Source organism: Leptodactylus fuscus, chromosome 10 (assembly GCF_031893055.1).
Source record: "Leptodactylus fuscus isolate aLepFus1 chromosome 10, aLepFus1.hap2, whole genome shotgun sequence".
NCBI lineage: Eukaryota > Metazoa > Chordata > Amphibia > Anura > Leptodactylidae > Leptodactylus > Leptodactylus fuscus.
In genome coordinates, this window is record NC_134274.1 from 17,674,240 (window position 1) to 17,691,576 (window position 17,337).

The 17,337-nt window shown below is 42.5% G+C and overlaps 1 protein-coding gene across 1 annotated transcript in view; it reads left to right on the forward strand.

Moving 5' to 3' along the window:
- Window positions 1-3,384: 3,384 nt before the first annotated feature.
- The window catches only part of LOC142219123 (alpha-2-macroglobulin-like), a 34,242-nt gene continuing 20,289 nt past the window's right edge, over window positions 3,385-17,337 (forward strand). Inside the window, exons 1-14 of the mRNA XM_075288088.1 lie at window positions 3,385-3,452; window positions 3,779-3,962; window positions 7,070-7,226; window positions 9,048-9,100; window positions 9,385-9,405; window positions 10,123-10,279; window positions 11,027-11,111; window positions 11,468-11,603; window positions 12,051-12,165; window positions 12,413-12,519; window positions 12,871-13,047; window positions 13,439-13,648; window positions 15,911-15,983; window positions 17,125-17,270. Of these exons, the coding sequence (XP_075144189.1) occupies window positions 3,385-3,452; window positions 3,779-3,962; window positions 7,070-7,226; window positions 9,048-9,100; window positions 9,385-9,405; window positions 10,123-10,279; window positions 11,027-11,111; window positions 11,468-11,603; window positions 12,051-12,165; window positions 12,413-12,519; window positions 12,871-13,047; window positions 13,439-13,648; window positions 15,911-15,983; window positions 17,125-17,270 (1,689 nt within the window). The remainder of the gene's footprint in view (window positions 3,453-3,778; window positions 3,963-7,069; window positions 7,227-9,047; window positions 9,101-9,384; window positions 9,406-10,122; window positions 10,280-11,026; window positions 11,112-11,467; window positions 11,604-12,050; window positions 12,166-12,412; window positions 12,520-12,870; window positions 13,048-13,438; window positions 13,649-15,910; window positions 15,984-17,124; window positions 17,271-17,337) is intronic.

Genomic DNA, 17,337 nt, shown 5'->3' on the forward strand with positions numbered 1-17,337 from the left:
GGCGGTAGTTATCTTTACCAGGTGTGAGGTGTGCACACTTTTTTCTATTTAATATCCCACATGGTTTTTAAATAAGGCTAAAGATTGGTTCACATCTGCATATGTATTCCAGCAGGTTAGTGTCTGCATGGAGACTCCGCAAATGGAATACAAACGCAATTGCAAGCGCTGTGCTGTAAAAACACATGGACTCCATAGGCTGTAATGGGGTCCATGTGCTTGCCGCGCACTGCCCACACCAATCATTCACATGGGTTATGCAGCAGAAACACCAGATCATATCAAACACCGTATCCTTATTACATGACTATATGGGATGGTGAATAATCCCTCTCTTTGCCATTTATGGTTTCACCGTCACCCCGTACAAATACACCCCCATGGAATATATAGCGGCCACTCCTAGTTAATGGTGATCATCACCAACTGAACATACTGTTGTGACTAATCCACTATACATCTATGCTTCCCATAAAGGGTTACTCTAACAGCACATATAGGATGCACAATTCTCCGCACTATAACTGGAGCGGTTCTATACAACAATAGAACCAGCTGATTAATGCAAAATACACCCCCCACCTCTTAATACGGGGCATGTCTCTACCCTATGCTAACAGTAGACCCAACTCCATATAAATGCCCCCTAATTGACCTACATGCTTCACCATTAGTCCACAATGGATCACCAGGGGTTAACAGGCTGATCTAACATCAGGCTAAAGGGGTGTTTATCAAGGTATAAGATTCATGCAGCGCAGACGTGGCCATTGTCTATCTGCCTGCTAGTCAGTACTAGAATGACCACAGGGCGCGGCCACCATCAGTGCTGTTTATATAACACTAGTGATGATCACTCCGCCCCTTGGGTTGTGGTCAACAAGACTGGCGTTAATCAGGGTTTAGGGGAGGGCGGACTGCTCCTCCCCCTTGAAACCGCCTGTTGCCATCTCTGCCCGCCCACCCCGGCCAACTATGGGCGGATACAACTCACCAATGTCCATCCTGTCAATCAAAAAGAGACTACAGCAGCACTTGTCATGTAAGTAGGTAAGTATCCCTCGTCAAAGTTATGGCCAACCAATTAAAAGAAAATCATAAGTAACTATATCCACATGTAAAACCGCCGAAAATATGAAAGACAACATTAAAGGGGTAGTCCGGCTTCCAACAATTATCTACAAATACATTCATTGCAGTGCTACATTCTCTCTGTTCCCTTGTGCACCCTTTACTTGGCTTTATTTTACTTGAGGATCCTTGCACACCTGTTATATTCAGCAGTACATCTCTGAAGAAACTAGAAATTTTATTAGGCCCCCTAGGGGGAGTTAAATAGGATCTTTCACCGATTTGGGCACAGGCAGTTCTATATACTGCTGGGAAGCTGACAGTGCACTGAATTCAGCATAATGTCTGCTTTCCCGATCTGTGCACCGGGTAAAGAGCTATAAGTCCCGGTACTGTAGCTCTTTACAGTTAGAAGGGCGTTTCTGACAGTCAGTCAGGACCGTCCTTCTCCACAGCAGCCCCTATCGCGCTGTACAGTGTGAGCGGGGAGGAACGTCCCCTCCCCTCCTGATAATAATAGTCTATGGGCGAGCACTGTGAGCAGAGGGAGGGGGCGTTACTCCTTGGTCACCCTGTACAGCGCGATAGGCACTGCTGTGGAGAAGGACGTTCCTGTCTGACTGTCAGGAACGTCCTCCTGACTGTAAAGAGCTACAGTACCGGGACCGATAGCTCTTTACCCGGGGCACAGATTGGGAAAGCTGATAGTGTGCTGAATTCAGTGCACTGTCAGCTTTCCAGCAGTATATAAAACTGCCTGTGCCCGGACCATGAAAGGTCCTCTTTAATAAATGTAACAAAAAAAAGCAAAAAAAAAATTTAAAAAATTTAAAAAATTAAAATTTCAAATCACCTGCCTTTCCCTAGAAGACATACGAAATTTCAAAATTACTGTGAAACACCTACACATTAGGTAACCCTGTGTCCAAAAATGCCCGCTCTACAAAATTATAAAAATAAAATAAAACTTTTCCCCATACATCGGACGCAGGGGAGAACCTGCCTGTTTCGCGGAGGGGGCGGGGTGGAGCGAAGGAAGGGGCGTGGCCGAGCGGCGTTAGCAGGCAGAGAGCAAGCACGGAGAGGACCTGCTCTCTGCCTGAGTGCTCCAGTGGCCTCCCCAATCCACTGCTCGGTGACGCTAAGCCAGTCCAGGACAGCTTGTCCTGGACTGGCTTAGGTAGTCAAAAATGCCGCCCTCCTCGGGGCCCTGGCATAGCGCCGCCTGAAGCGGTCGCTTCAGGTCGCCTCATGGGAGGTGCGGCGCTGAGCAAACGCCGTAGCAAGAAAAAAAAATCAAAAGTACCGAATCGCCATTTTTTTTGCTTATTCGCTTCTGATAAATATTGGAATAAAAAGTGATCAAAGCAATAGATATTCCCAAAACTAGTAGAACTAAAAAGTACGCCTGGTCCCACAAAAAAAAAAAAAAAAAAGATGCCCCCTACATCCCAGTGCAAGGAAATATAAAAAAGTTACAGGTGTCAGAGTAAAACAACCTTTAGGCTAAGGCCCCACGGGACGTCCCGCAGCCAAAAATTTGATATGGTTGAAGACCTACCATATAGTATGTATGAGAACTTAAAGAGGACCTTCCATTACTTGGGGTGCAGGCGGTTTTATATACCGCTAGAAAGCCGACAGTGGCCTGAATTCAGCACACTATCGGCTTTCCCGTTCTGTGCCCCCGGTGAAGAGCTATCGGTGTCGGTATCGTAGCTCTTCACCGGGGACACAGAATGGGAAAGCCGATAGTGTGCTGAATTCAGGCCACTGTCGGCTTTCTAGCGGTATATAGAACCGCCTGCGCCCCAAGTGATGAAAGGTCCTCTTTGAAAGCAATATAAAAAATCCCATGACATTTAAGATCTGTCCGAAAAACAAAAAAAATATGTTTTGGTGGATCAACTAGACTAAAAATGTAACACAAATTCTATACAATTACACATCTACTTTGTTACGTTTCATAAAATCATCGAAATCTTCCTTTACAGAAATGTATCACCAGAAAAGTAACTATATTTTAAACCAAGTTTTTGTGTTAAAATTTTTGCAAACATTCATGTATTCATTAACAATCTCACTACATATCTCTGTACACCGACCCTTGTTGACCTACACAAGCATGAGAGATAAGAGGTAATGAAATGTGATGAAATTCTGGCTCGTAGCCAAGATGTCCGCACAGTTTAACGACATTCAGATATCTCCGAACAGCTTGGACATTGGGCAATTTGGGCTCCTCCTTTGTCTCTCGCTGAGAGAAAAGAGGGAACATTTTCCAGGCTGAGTGGAGGTAACGTGTGGTCCAACATGTGGCTGCTCCTGGTCTCCACCTGCCTGGCAATCTTTAGCCCATCTCTGACTTCAGCATCGAAACCGTAAGATATTGATTGATACAATTTATTTATTACTATTAGTGTGTTGTAATATGTTATAAGCTGTTATATATGTATTAGATGAGTATATACAGTATATATATACACAGTATCTATATAGTAGTTCAGGATTCTCCAACTCGAGGATCTCCAGAGGTTGCAAAACTAGATCTCACGGCTTGGAGACACAGATTGGAGAACACTGATGTAGATGATCAACTTTTTATGTAACACAATAAGACGGGTCCGGTTGTTCAGGATTCTGACGTCTGATTTCTGCAATGTATTAATGACTTATAGCTAATATTTGTGGTTTTCTATCCTTACAGCCATTATGCGATCACCGTCCCTTACACTTTAGCCCAGGGGGCCAATGAGAAAGCCTGCGTGACCTTCCTTGATCTGAAGGGGACAGTTGATTTAAAATTAGAGCTGGATATAGATGACCAAGTTTATACTATAGGTGAACATAAAATAGACGCTCATGACCATTCCGAATGTTATCCCTTTCAGGTCAGTATATATCTATAGGGGACAGTCACATAGTAAAGTTGAAAAAATGCATCTAACCTGTTTTTGAAGCTGTCAGCAATAAATAAGTTATATAACAGAGGACCCAGCACCAAACTCTGGAGTATACCACTTATATCAGGGAACACAGTACTGAATCCGGGGGTACATTACTTATAATAGAGGAGTCACCACTGAATCCAGAGGTACACCACTTATATCAGAGGTCCCAGCACTGAGCCCTGGGGTACACCATTTATATCAGAGGTCCCAGCACTGAGCCCTGGGGTACACCATTTATATCAGAGGTCCCAGCACTGAGCCCTGGGGTACACCACTTATATCAGAGGACCCAGCACTGAGCCCTGGGGTACACCACTTATATCAGAGGACCCAGCACTGAGCCCTGGGGTACACCACTTATATCAGAGGACCCAGCACTGAGCCCTGGGGTACACCACTTATATCAGAGGTCCCAGCACTGAGCCCTGAGGTACACCACTTATATCAGAGGTCCCAGCACTGAGCCCTGGAGTACACCACTTATATCAGAGGTCCCAGCACTGAGCCCTGGGGTACACCACTTATATCAGAGGACCCAGCACTGAGCCCTGGGGTACACCCCTTATATCAGAGGTCCCAGCACTGAGCCCTGAGGTACACCACTTATATCAGAGGACCTAGCACTGAGCCCTGGAGTACACCACTTATATCAGAGGTCCCAGCACTGAGCCCTGGGGTACACCACTTATATCAGAGGACCCAGCACTGAGCCCTGGGGTACACCCCTTATATCAGAGGTCCCAGCACTGAGCCCTGAGGTACACCACTTATATCAGAGGACCTAGCACTGAGCCCTGGAGTACACCACTTATATCAGAGGTCCCAGCACTGAGCCCTGGGGTACACCACTTATATCAGAGGACCCAGCACTGAGCCCTGGGGTACACCACTTATATCAGAGGACCCAGCACTGAGCCCTGGGGTACACCCCTTATATCAGAGGTCCCAGCACTGAGCCCTGAGGTACACCACTTATATCAGAGGTCCCAGCACTGAGCCCTGGAGTACACCACTTATATCAGAGGTCCCAGCACTGAGCCCTGGGGTACACCACTTATATCAGAGGACCCAGCACTGAGCCCTGGGGTACACCCCTTATATCAGAGGTCCCAGCACTGAGCCCTGAGGTACACCACTTATATCAGAGGACCTAGCACTGAGCCCTGGAGTACACCACTTATATCAGAGGTCCCAGCACTGAGCCCTGGGGTACACCACTTATATCAGAGGACCCAGCACTGAGCCCTGGGGTACACCACTTATATCAGAGGTCCCAGCACTGAGCCCTGGGGTACACCACTTATATCAGAGGACCCAGCACTGAGCCCTGGGGTACACCACTTATATCAGAGGACCCAGCACTGAGCCCTGGGGTACACCACTTATATCAGAGGACCTAGCACTGAGCCCTGAGGTACACCACTTATATCAGAGGACCCAGCACTGAGCCCTGGAGTACACCACTTATATCAGAGGACCCAGCACTGAGCCCTGGAGTACACCACTTATATCAGAGGTCCCAGCACTGAGCCCTGGAGTACACCACTTATATCAGAGGTCCCAGCACTGAGCCCTGGGGTACACCACTTATATCAGAGGACCCAGCACTGAGCCCTGGGGTACACCACTTATATCAGAGGTCCCAGCACTGAGCCCTGAGGTACACCACTTATATCAGAGGACCTAGCACTGAGCCCTGGGGTACGTCACTTATATCAGAGGTCCCAGCACTGAGCCCTGAGGTACACTACTTATATCAGAGGTCCCAGCACTGAGCCCTGGAGTACACCACTTATATCAGAGGTCCCAGCACTGAGCCCTGGGGTACACCACTTATATCAGAGGTCCCAGCACTGAGCCCTGGGGTACACCACTTATATCAGAGGTCCCAGCACTGAGCCCTGAGGTACACCACTTATATCAGAGGTCCCAGCACTGAGCCCTGAGGTACACCACCTATATCAGAGGTCCCAGCACTGAGCCCTGGGGTACACCACTTATATCAGAGGTCCCAGCACTGAGCCCTGAGGTACACCACTTATATCAGAGGTCCCAGCACTGAGCCCTGGGGTACACCACTTATATCAGAGGACCCAGCACTGAGCCCTGGGGTACACCACTTATATCAGAGGTCCCAGCACTGAGCCCTGAGGTACACCACTTATATCAGAGGACCTAGCACTGAGCCCTGGGGTACACCACTTATATCAGAGGTCCCAGCACTGAGCCCTGAGGTACACTACTTATATCAGAGGTCCCAGCACTGAGCCCTGGAGTACACCACTTATATCAGAGGTCCCAGCACTGAGCCCTGGGGTACACCACTTATATCAGAGGTCCCAGCACTGAGCCCTGGGGTACACCACTTATATCAGAGGACCCAGCACTGAGCCCTGGGGTACACCCCTTATATCAGAGGTCCCAGCACTGAGCCCTGGAGTACACCACTTATATCAGAGGTCCCAGCACTGAGCCCTGAGGTACACCACCTATATCAGAGGTCCCAGCACTGAGCCCTGGGGTACACCACTTATATCAGAGGACCCAGCACTGAGCCCTGGGGTACACCACCTATATCAGAGGACCCAGCACTGAGCCCTGGGGTACACCACTTATATCAGAAGACTATTCTGAGTAGACCACAGTCATTGACCACAACTCTCTGGATACGATCCTTTAACCAGTTTCCAATCCAATTACAATAATGTGTGATTTACTGTAAATGTTAATAAATAGTGTTTACTATATATATATATATATATATATATATATATATATATATACTGTGTATATATATATATATATATATATATATATATATATATATACATACCGTATATATTGTATGTAGTAATCTATATGGGAGCCTGAATCATGTATAGTGTTCCACATGGAAAGGTTTTGTGTAGTATTGTACGGATAGTTCAGACAATGGCGCTGCAGTACCGTTTCCATCCCATAAAGAGGAGACGAAAACTCTTATCATAATCTCAATAGGCAGTGAAAAAAAAGAAAAATCACAAAAAATGAATTCCATTTCCTCTCAGGTTCCTGTCTTAAAGAAAGGTTATTCTGAAGGTTCAGTTCATGTGACTGCACATGGAGACCATATCAATGTGGACGAGAGCCAGAAAGTTAGCATTATACAACAGAACATGTGTATTATCCAGACTGATAAATTCATCTACAAACCCGGTGATACAGGTAAGGTTCAATATATAGAGGACGCGTTACTGTTCGGAGAATGTAATATTTAGCATTATTCCTATAACTACAATAGTAATTTGTTTTTGTTTTTTTAAATTATCATAATTGTATAGAATTTAATCAAAATGCAAGAATTCTGAAAAATTTTAAATATAGGAATGTTTCTTAGGCTAAAGCCACAAAGGATGTGACAAAGTCCAAAGTGGACCCATCCTAAACCCCAACCCCCTCTCAATGCCAAATCAAGGTCAGGTTTACAGAAACAGCCGAGCTTACTGAGCTACACTATTTCCATAGAAGTGAGTGGGCGCTAAAGAAATAGTGTAGCCCCATAGGTTACGCTGTTTCTGGAGTTTGAAGATAAGGAAATAGTGTAGCGAAATGTGCCATATTGATATCATAATTCTAATTTACTTCTATGGGAGATATGGAAATTGTGTAGCTTAGTGAGCTCAGATGTTTCCTTAAACCCAACCACCAGTTGGGTCGGGCTGCAATGAGCCAAGATGGGGTTTGGGAGCTATGTTACAGATAGATTTAGGATAGATGCATACCCTATGGACATGCTATAAATGCCAATGGTGTTACAACCCTTATATGGGGACAGCCAATGATTTAGACTTTGTAAGGCTGGATTTACACTAGTGCTCGCTCTACATTTGGGAATTCCATTCCCGAATCTGCTTGAGAAATGCTGAGAGACTGCATTTTTCTGGCAGAAACCCGGTGGACTACATTATAGTCTATGAGGTCCGCTGATAGACACTTTTTAGGCGGTTGGGTTTCCGTTTTCTGGGTCCCCAAGCGCAGATGTGAACCTAAAGTAAATGTGAGTCACACATATGTTTCCACGTCATCTCAGCTAGACAAGATATATTTCCTATATAAATAGGGACTGTCAGGACATAACTAGGAAAGGCTAAGTGTGGTAGATCAGAGGAATGGTCCTAAGTGTGGAGAACGCGTTACATAGTGTTTGAGTGATCACCTTTTCTGAAAAACAGTTACATATAATTTTGGTTGAAATTGAAATTTTACATTTTTCATTTCTCAACATAGTAATGGCACAGAGTCTTTAGTTCTTAAAAGGGATGACAAAATATTTTATGTACTTGGTTGGTCTTCGAGCCTGGTAACCTCAACAGTGAGGTCGTACTGTAGCAGGTGCAGGGTGCCAAGATGGGGCCAACAAACAATCCTGACTTGAACTGACCTTGTTTCTAATGGACATCTGAACTTGATATTAAACATTGCAAAAATTGATTTAACAAAACATGGTTCGTGAACTTTTCTGGAACTACGTGGGTGTTCAGCCTGGGCTCTGTCGTTTCAGAATAATCTACTACAGATTATTACTACTAGAGTGCTACATTGAAAGTCCATCAACATTACCCAATTTTTCTACAAATATTTGTTTACAGAGATTGACTGTTCCTCCTTTGTTTGCCGCTGTGCCCCTTATCAATTTTATGGGTTTTATTTTTAATCCATCCACCCATTCATTCAAAATATACGGCTCCTGGAAGGTTGTAAAGAGGACTTACATGGTATTACTGGATACCCCATGAAAAAAAGTGAATTAAAAAATATTAAATTTAGTAATTCAAAAATATTACTACTGCTTCTAGAAAAAGTTACTGAAACCTGCCAATACCCGGGGTGACACATGCAGGGGAACTTGAAAGCCCAAGTGGCTGCTGAGTCATTGGTTGGGAACAATACAGAGTAATGACGCAGCAAAAACTGAAAGAACAAAAATATTACAAAAATTTTACGAGTCAAATAATCATGAATGACGTCTTTTGTTATTGATTTTAGTGACGTTTCAGCTGATCTCTATGGACCGTAACTATCATTCTACCGATAATACAGTAAGTGATTGATCTCCGTGTTATAGGAATGGGAATTTAATCAAAACGTGAAAAATTCATGAAATAATATAACACGGTGTACAGGTGTAGGAACGATGGGAGTAGTAGTCAGCCACGTTGGGCTCATGGTGGCTGTAGGGTCATGAGGGTCGTTCCTCCTGATGACCCTACAGCCATTGGCTTATATGGTTTATAAATCAGGGACCAATCTCTAAAGTTATCTCCATAGTTAATAAGGAGTTAAAATTCAATATGTTAATCCATCTTTTTTTTTAATCTTTCAGCATCCTTTGGTTGAAATAATAGTGAGTATGACAAAACCACTGATTTATGTTCTATATTATCTATCACAGTCATGGAAATCTGCTTATTCACCTTGTACATAGGTTTACTACAGGTAATATATAGTCTATAGGGGATACTCTCACTCACTTATAGGCTGCACACTGTGAGATGAAATCTGTTTGAGCAGAATGTAGTTGGCTTAGGCTATATTCACATTGCCATTATCAATGTCCATTCCTGTCATCCATAGGATGACAGCAATGGACATTGACAGTGGAAGAGTAACGGACACAGATGGAGCCCTCTATCGGTGTCCAATTCCACTGACTTTAATATAAACAACATGGTGGACACTGTATTATGTTATTTGGCTACTTTGTATCATAAACCCTACGTGCACAACTTTTTTTTCCATCAGTAAAGTAAAAAAACATTACATAAGACAGCGTCCATCATGTTTTTTACATGATGATGAATGCAGATACCTGATGGAGAAAGCTCCATTTCATCCTGTGAGTGGTGAGCTCAATGGAAATTGATTGACACTAGTGTGAACCAAGCCTTAGTATGACAGAGCTAGAACATCCCATATTGGCTCCTTCTAATAGTGGGTCGGATATAAAACACGATTTCCATCATATGTTTGTTTTTCCTAATGTTTATGTATTACTTGCAAACACATGGTTGTAAATATTAGTTTTCTTTAATAGTGTAATTTTCTATTTAACTTCCGATAGGACCCAAATAAATACCACATAGCCCAGTGGCGGGATGTGTCTACTAAGAATGGGTTTGCAGAGCTTACCTTCCATCTGGCAGATGAGTTACCTCTCGGAGAATATCAAATTAGCTTACCCGATTTATGCAAAAAGAAATTTAAAGTTGAGGAATATGGTAAGTATGAATGACAATAATGGGGCACAGATATTACAGGTATCACATTTTGGCCAATACCAGTACTGGCGATCTAAAAGGAGAATTGACTCTCATATATTCATTAGAGCTATGTGCAGAACACTGTATGGTGACATTGGGAGACCCTGCACCTCTATACTTTCGTGCTTTACGTTAGTGCTCCATTTGGTATATTAGTGCTCCATACCGATATACCATAAAGAAAACAGATTTGAGGGAAAAAAAGAAAGCCTTGTGTTCACATGGTTTCCATTCCAAAATCAGTAGCAAATTCTGCTTCTCATTGTAGCGGTGGCAGGGATTAGAGCAGAATGCTGAAAGAATAAGCCTCTTGCTTGATCTCACCATGGATTCCACGGTTGATTCTAAGGCTGGGGCTGGAGACAACCCACTACTTTGGAGTTAATTCGTTACAGAACGCTGCGGTGGAATACAATGCTACGGGATTCCACGTGAGGAGCAGGAGTGGTGGAAAATGAAGAGGAATCTGAAGTAGATAACCTGAAATGCCTCTTCCTTTTCTACAGTATGAGCTTACCCTACCACTGACTGGCCTTCAGAATAGGCAGGTGGTGGAAGCTTCTCAATTTCTACGGTGGTGGATGCCCCCTGCCTCCAGCCCTACAAACATGGCAAAACAACAAAAATTGTGATACTACTTTGGTTTCACTGATTTTTACATATTATTTTGGTCAATAAATTGCAATTAATATAATTTACTTTCAGTGGTACAGAGGTTCGAAATCATTTTCAACGTACCAACCAATGTTGCTTTGACAGAGAAGACACTTCACCTGGAAGCTTGTGGCAGGTAAGGGTAAACTGGGTTATTGTTATCGCATGGCTCCTAAACCTCTCACCTAATAACAGGTTCTTACAGAGGACAAAGCTCTTCTAGTGATAGAAACATTCATGTAAAGACTCAGACCTGGTCATACAATTTGGACATTGGACAGATCATAGCTAAAGGCTCATGGGCCTTGGTTCAAGAGTTCAGCTTGGGCCTCCCCCCCTACTTATCCCAACCCAACCCCTAAATTCCCCCTGATTCCCACCAAGCTCATCCTGCCCAATGGGCTAAGAGTCAGAGTGGGGCTTGTGTGATACCCAAAAAGAGGACAAGGGCCGACTGAGACATCAGTTTCATCATCTGTCTTATTTTTCCAGATACACTTATGGAAAACCAGTAGAGGGATCACTTGATCTTTCTATCTCTGCTAAGCAATATTACTATAGAGTAAGATGGGACAGTGATGATGAAGAAGATGAAGAAAAAAAGTTTATAAAAATAAAGAATGTGAAGGTAAGACATTTTTGGATTTGCAATAAGAAAATATTTACTGGATGATACAAAGTATCACTACAAGATTATCTGCCTGCATTAAAGCTATGGGTCCACATGGGCACAGAGCTTACTCAGATTCTGAAGTTCCTTCTGCCCCATATGAAGGGACATATGTCTCTTCACCAGATGTCCTGCCCCCCACATGACTGCTGAGACCAGAGACCTAGCCAATGACCACTGAGGCCACTGGTTGATCACAATGTTTACATAGGGTGCAGAACTGCCAGTGAGAAGGGCATGGTGCAAGAACAATCTGACTCCGATAGTGGACAACGGAGCTTCAAAGTCAGAGTAGGGTCCTTTTGAGGTTTGTTTATGTCTTGGACAATTCCTTTGACCATGAGTGTAAATGCTCTTTTAACATGAGTTCTTTGTTATTTCTCTGAATCTCATTTTGTTTTGTAGACCGACAGCAAAGGATGCATATCAAAAGATATCGATTTGGAATACTTTGACCTCCCAAAAACAGAAGTCTATCAGGTTTTACTAATTAAATCATGGTTGACAGAGGATCAAACAGGTAACAATTTTTAATGTAACCAGTTCCATCTTCTTTGTTTCTACTATGCCAATGAGGCAAGGGAACCATCCGTTCCTCTATGTTCCTGATGTTTCTCTATTCCCAAGAAAAACATCAGTAGGAAACCTCCGTGTGCTGCAAGATGCATAGAAGTTGTAGGTTTTGAGAGTTCATGCCCTTATTTTATTTGGGAAATGTAGGTTTTAATCCAACTTCAAAATCATGGACAATCTGTTCTCTCTATTAGGTCATACTGAAAAGGCAGGAGTTCTAGTCTCCCTTGACGTCCATGAATCAATTAGGTTCATCGATGAATTATTATTCTATCAGAAAGGCCTTCCATATCATAACAAGGTAAGAAAAAAAATGTAGAAGTAAAATTAGCTTTACCTGTGAGACCTAGGTCATGTTCTACTCTTTTCGGAGTGGAATATTTCAAGGTTCAAGGATGGACAGAAGGTTTAATAAAATTCTAGAAGAGTGTGGTGAAGATATGTTAGTTGGTAGAAAATAGACCGCATGTAAGAGACACATGGAAGTTTATTCCACAGATTGTGAGATGTTCCACGTCTACGTCATGAGCTTGAGACCTTCCAATCCCTGAACCTTGGAAATGAGTCTACAAGGGACTAAGAAAACATAAACATCAACAGAAAGATAGACTATAGAAGATTCTAAATACTTGTTTCTTTTCCTCATTCTCAGGTGCAAGTGACTGGTCCCAAAGGACAACCCATACCTAACAAACCCGTATATCTATATCTAATGGAGAACTATTTAGAGAATTCCAAAGAGCCAATTGAAAATCTGACGACAGATGAGAATGGAATTGTTCATTGTAATCTCAACACCTCAACGTGGACCTCATTCATGACTTTAAAGGTAAGAGGACATTACATGTACATGTGATCAGACCCATTATTGTACAGGTGAGACATAGTTTCTACTCTGTCTTTATTTTATTGATTGTAGATTTTTTTATTCTCTTATCGTACATGATTTTTGGGGTAACCGTCCTGCCTGAGCTGCTAACATTCACAATCACAGAAACCACATTGACCTAGAGATCTGGAAATTGGAGACAACTCACTGACATTTACAGAATACACACGCCCCATTGTACGAGTCCCATTGCCTATAAAGTAAAAGATTGACCCGTCTCTTTTTACAGTAAATCTCAAACATGTTTGAGAAAATTGTGAAGGAAAAAATAGTCCTCGACATGAAATTTTTGAATCTTTTTGATGACCTCTTTTTATATTATTTTCCTTAGGCAACTTTGGAACCTGAAGAACATTATACTAGTAATGTAGTGACCTATGCCAGACTCGGACCCATGTATACTCAGAGTGAAAGCCAACTGGCTATAAGATCAAAGTCAATTGAGCTAAAATGTGACTCAGATGAGACAGTGACTGTGGAATATAACATCAACAGGAAGACTCTTGACTCTGATACTGATCATCTCCATTTCTTCTACATGGTGAGTAAACTATTAATAATGGACAGGAAAATAATTTTTAGATATACACAGAAGAGTGAATGTTGTCTCATGAATGAGCTGAGCTACACAAATGTAGGGATCTTCAGGCAAGTACTGAAGATGCTGCAGTACTCATCCTATTACCTAAGACTTTTCAAACAGTTGACCACACAGGTATCGATCCCATGATGATTTTTAATTAACAGCCTACCATATGGATAGGTCTTCAGTTATTTAGCCTGAAAATCTCCTTTAATTTTGGAATCATGTCCAAAAGCCCAGGGCTGGCTTAATGGTTGTGGCACAGGGTGTCTCAGTCCCATCTGCTAAAGGAGGCAGTATAGACTTAGATAACAGTCATTCTTGAGTAGATATTCTATTTGGTCAATATACACTCACCGGCCACTTTATTAGGTACACCTGTCCAACTGCTCGTTAACACTTAATTTCTAATCAGCCAATCACATGGCGGCAACTCAGTGCATTTCGGCATGTAGACATGGTCAAGACAATTTCCTGCAGTTCAAACCGAGCATCAGTACGGGGAAGAAAGGTGATTTGAGTGCCTTTGAACGTGGCATGGTTGTTGGTGCCAGAAGGGCTGGTCTGAGTATTTCAGAAACTGCTGATCTACTGGGATTTTCACGCACAACCATCTCTAGGGTTTACAGAGAATGGTCCGAAAAAGAAAAAACATCCAGTGAGCGGCAGTTCTGTGGGCGGAAATGCGTTGTTGATGCCAGAGGTCAGAGGAGAATGGCCAGACTGGTTCGAGCTGATAGAAAGGCAACAGTGACTCAAATAGCCACCCGTTACAACCAAGGTAGCCAGAAGAGCATCTCTGAATGCACAGTACGTCGAACTTTGAGGCAGATGGGCTACAGCAGCAGAAGACCACACCGGGTGCCACTCCTTTCAGCTAAGAACAGGAAACTGAGGCTACAATTTGCACAAGCTCATCGAAATTGGACAATTGAAGATTGGAAAAACGTTGCCTGGTCTGATGAGTCTCGATTTCTGCTGCGACATTCGGATGGTAGGGTCAGAATTTGGCGTCAACAACATGAAAGCATGGATCCATCCTGCCTTGTATCAACGGTTCAGGCTGGTGGTGGTGGTGTCATGGTGTGGGGAATATTTTCTTGGCACTCTTTGGGCCCCTTGGTACCAATTGAGCATCGTTACAACGCCAAAGCCTACCTGAGTATTGTTGCTGACCATGTCCATCCCTTTATGACCACAATGTACCCAACATCTGATGGCTACTTTCAGCAGGATAATGCGCCATGTCATAAAGCTGGAATCATCTCAGACTGGTTTCTTGAACATGACAATGAGTTCACTGTACTCCAATGGCCTCCACAGTCACCAGATCTCAATCCAATAGAGGAGCATCTTTGGGATGTGGTGGAACGGGAGATTCGCATCATGGATGTGCAGCCGACAAATCTGCGGCAACTGTGTGATGCCATCATGTCAATATGGACCAAAATCTCTGAGGAATGCTTCCAGCACCTTGTTGAATCTATGCCACGAAGAATTGAGGCAGTTCTGAAGGCAAAAGGGGGTCCAACCCGTTACTAGCATGGTGTACCTAATAAAGTGGCCGGTGAGTGTATGCTGGCTTTGTTTCTGCAATGTGGGCCATAGCCTTAAAGTGAATTTTCCTTTGTCTTTCGGGTCTTCCTTCCAAACCCCAATTTCCAACTATTATGAGCACTTATCAGTAAGCAATGGATGTGTAAATCTAGGGCTGGAGCCCAGGCTTTACCTGAAAGGGAAAAATCAGCAGACAATAGAGAATATAAAAAATAAGCAGAGGCTTAGCATGAGTCAAACAAGGCAGGGAGCCAAACTAGTGAGTCAACAACAATTAGTTAGCCCCTGTGTCAGGAAGGACGGGTCTTATATATGTGTATTCAGCTGCTAATTGGATTAACCCAAGGAACTTCTAAAAATGTCTAAGCATTCCAGGTTTACATGGTAACCTTAAAGATGAAGCAGCTTGATTGAGAATCCTGACAGTCTGATTGCAGCTCAGTCACATTCAAGTGAATGGGCTGTGCTGCAATAGCAAGCACTGTGCTTGGTAAGTACAGAATAGCTGATCAGCCAGGGCCTGGATAGGTCATCAATTAATAACGTCAGGAAAACCCCTTTAGAAAATGTACCAAAGTTTCTGTTTTTCTATTTGACACGTGATATGTTACTAATTATTTGCAATTGTGAAACATATACTGTAAGCTGCTCTGCTTTACCCAGATACGATCTAAAACTGGAATCTCGTTGTACAAGGAGCTCAAAATAGACATTAAAGACCAATCAAACAATCCCAGTAAGTATGAAAAATATAGTTTTCTTTAGTGTTAGACTCCATTCAGACCACTGCAATATAAAATGGCCGTGAAAAATGTCTAACATTGTTTCGCACCCGTGGAGCACCTATTATCACATATAATATTATTAGTATTAGTGGAGCACCTATTATCACATATAATATTATTAGTATTAGTGGGGCACCTATTATCACATATAACATTATTAATATTAGTGGGGCACCTATTATCACATATAATATTATTAGTATTAGTGGAGCACCTATTATCACATATAATATTATTAGTATTAGTGGGGCACCTATTATCACATATAATATTATTAGTATTAGTGGGGCACCTATTATCACATATAACATTATTAATATTAGTGGGGCACCTATTATCACATATAACATTATTAGTATTAGTGGGGCACCTATTATCACATATAATATTATTAGTATTAGTGGGGCACCTATTATCACATATAATATTATTAGTATTAGTGGGGCACCTATTATCACATATAACATTATTAATATTAGTGGGGCACCTATTATCACATATAACATTATTAATATTAGTGGGGCACCTATTATCACATATAACATTATTAATATTAGTGGGGCACCTATTATCACATATAACATTATTAATATTAGTGGGGCACCTATTATCACATTTTGCCCATGAAAATGGGCAAAATTAGGACATGGCCTGTAAAAAGGACTGTCAAAAAACATCCATGTGAATGGCTCTGCTCAAGTGAACTTTTTTATTGGAGCCTTGTGACTGCTGTTCAAAAAAAAAATTGGCCACCACGAAGACATTACCATTGGTCAAGAGAATAGAGCCATGATCTGAACAAGAATAGTATCACTGATGACATCTTTAGATATGAAAACTACACATTTTAGGCTGCCATTTTACACATTTGCCCTTTATACCAGTTTGTGCTTTCGGAGATTGATTATTTTTTTTGTTTTATGTCCAAAAAATCCAAAGATATCCCAACTACAGGTCAATGAGGACATTTGTCCAACCTGCTGGGTCCTGACTTTGAGCTATGGACCTAACTATACATATTGTATCTTTTGTATCCCAAGATACTCCATGTTGTAAGATTTTCTCAAAAACATATTTTCTTCTTCCTTCCAGTGATACATGGGTCGTTTCCTGTAAGTTTTCATATAGACGCAGATCTGTTCCCGATTGCCGTGCTGATAGTTTTCTCATTACTTCCAAATGGAGAAACAATTGCAAGTCTAGCACCATACGAAGTTCCCTTATGTGCTCAGGAAAAGGTATGAACTAGATCAATGGGACTGTCTAAATGAAAGGGCATCTACCACCACCACCACCAAAATAACC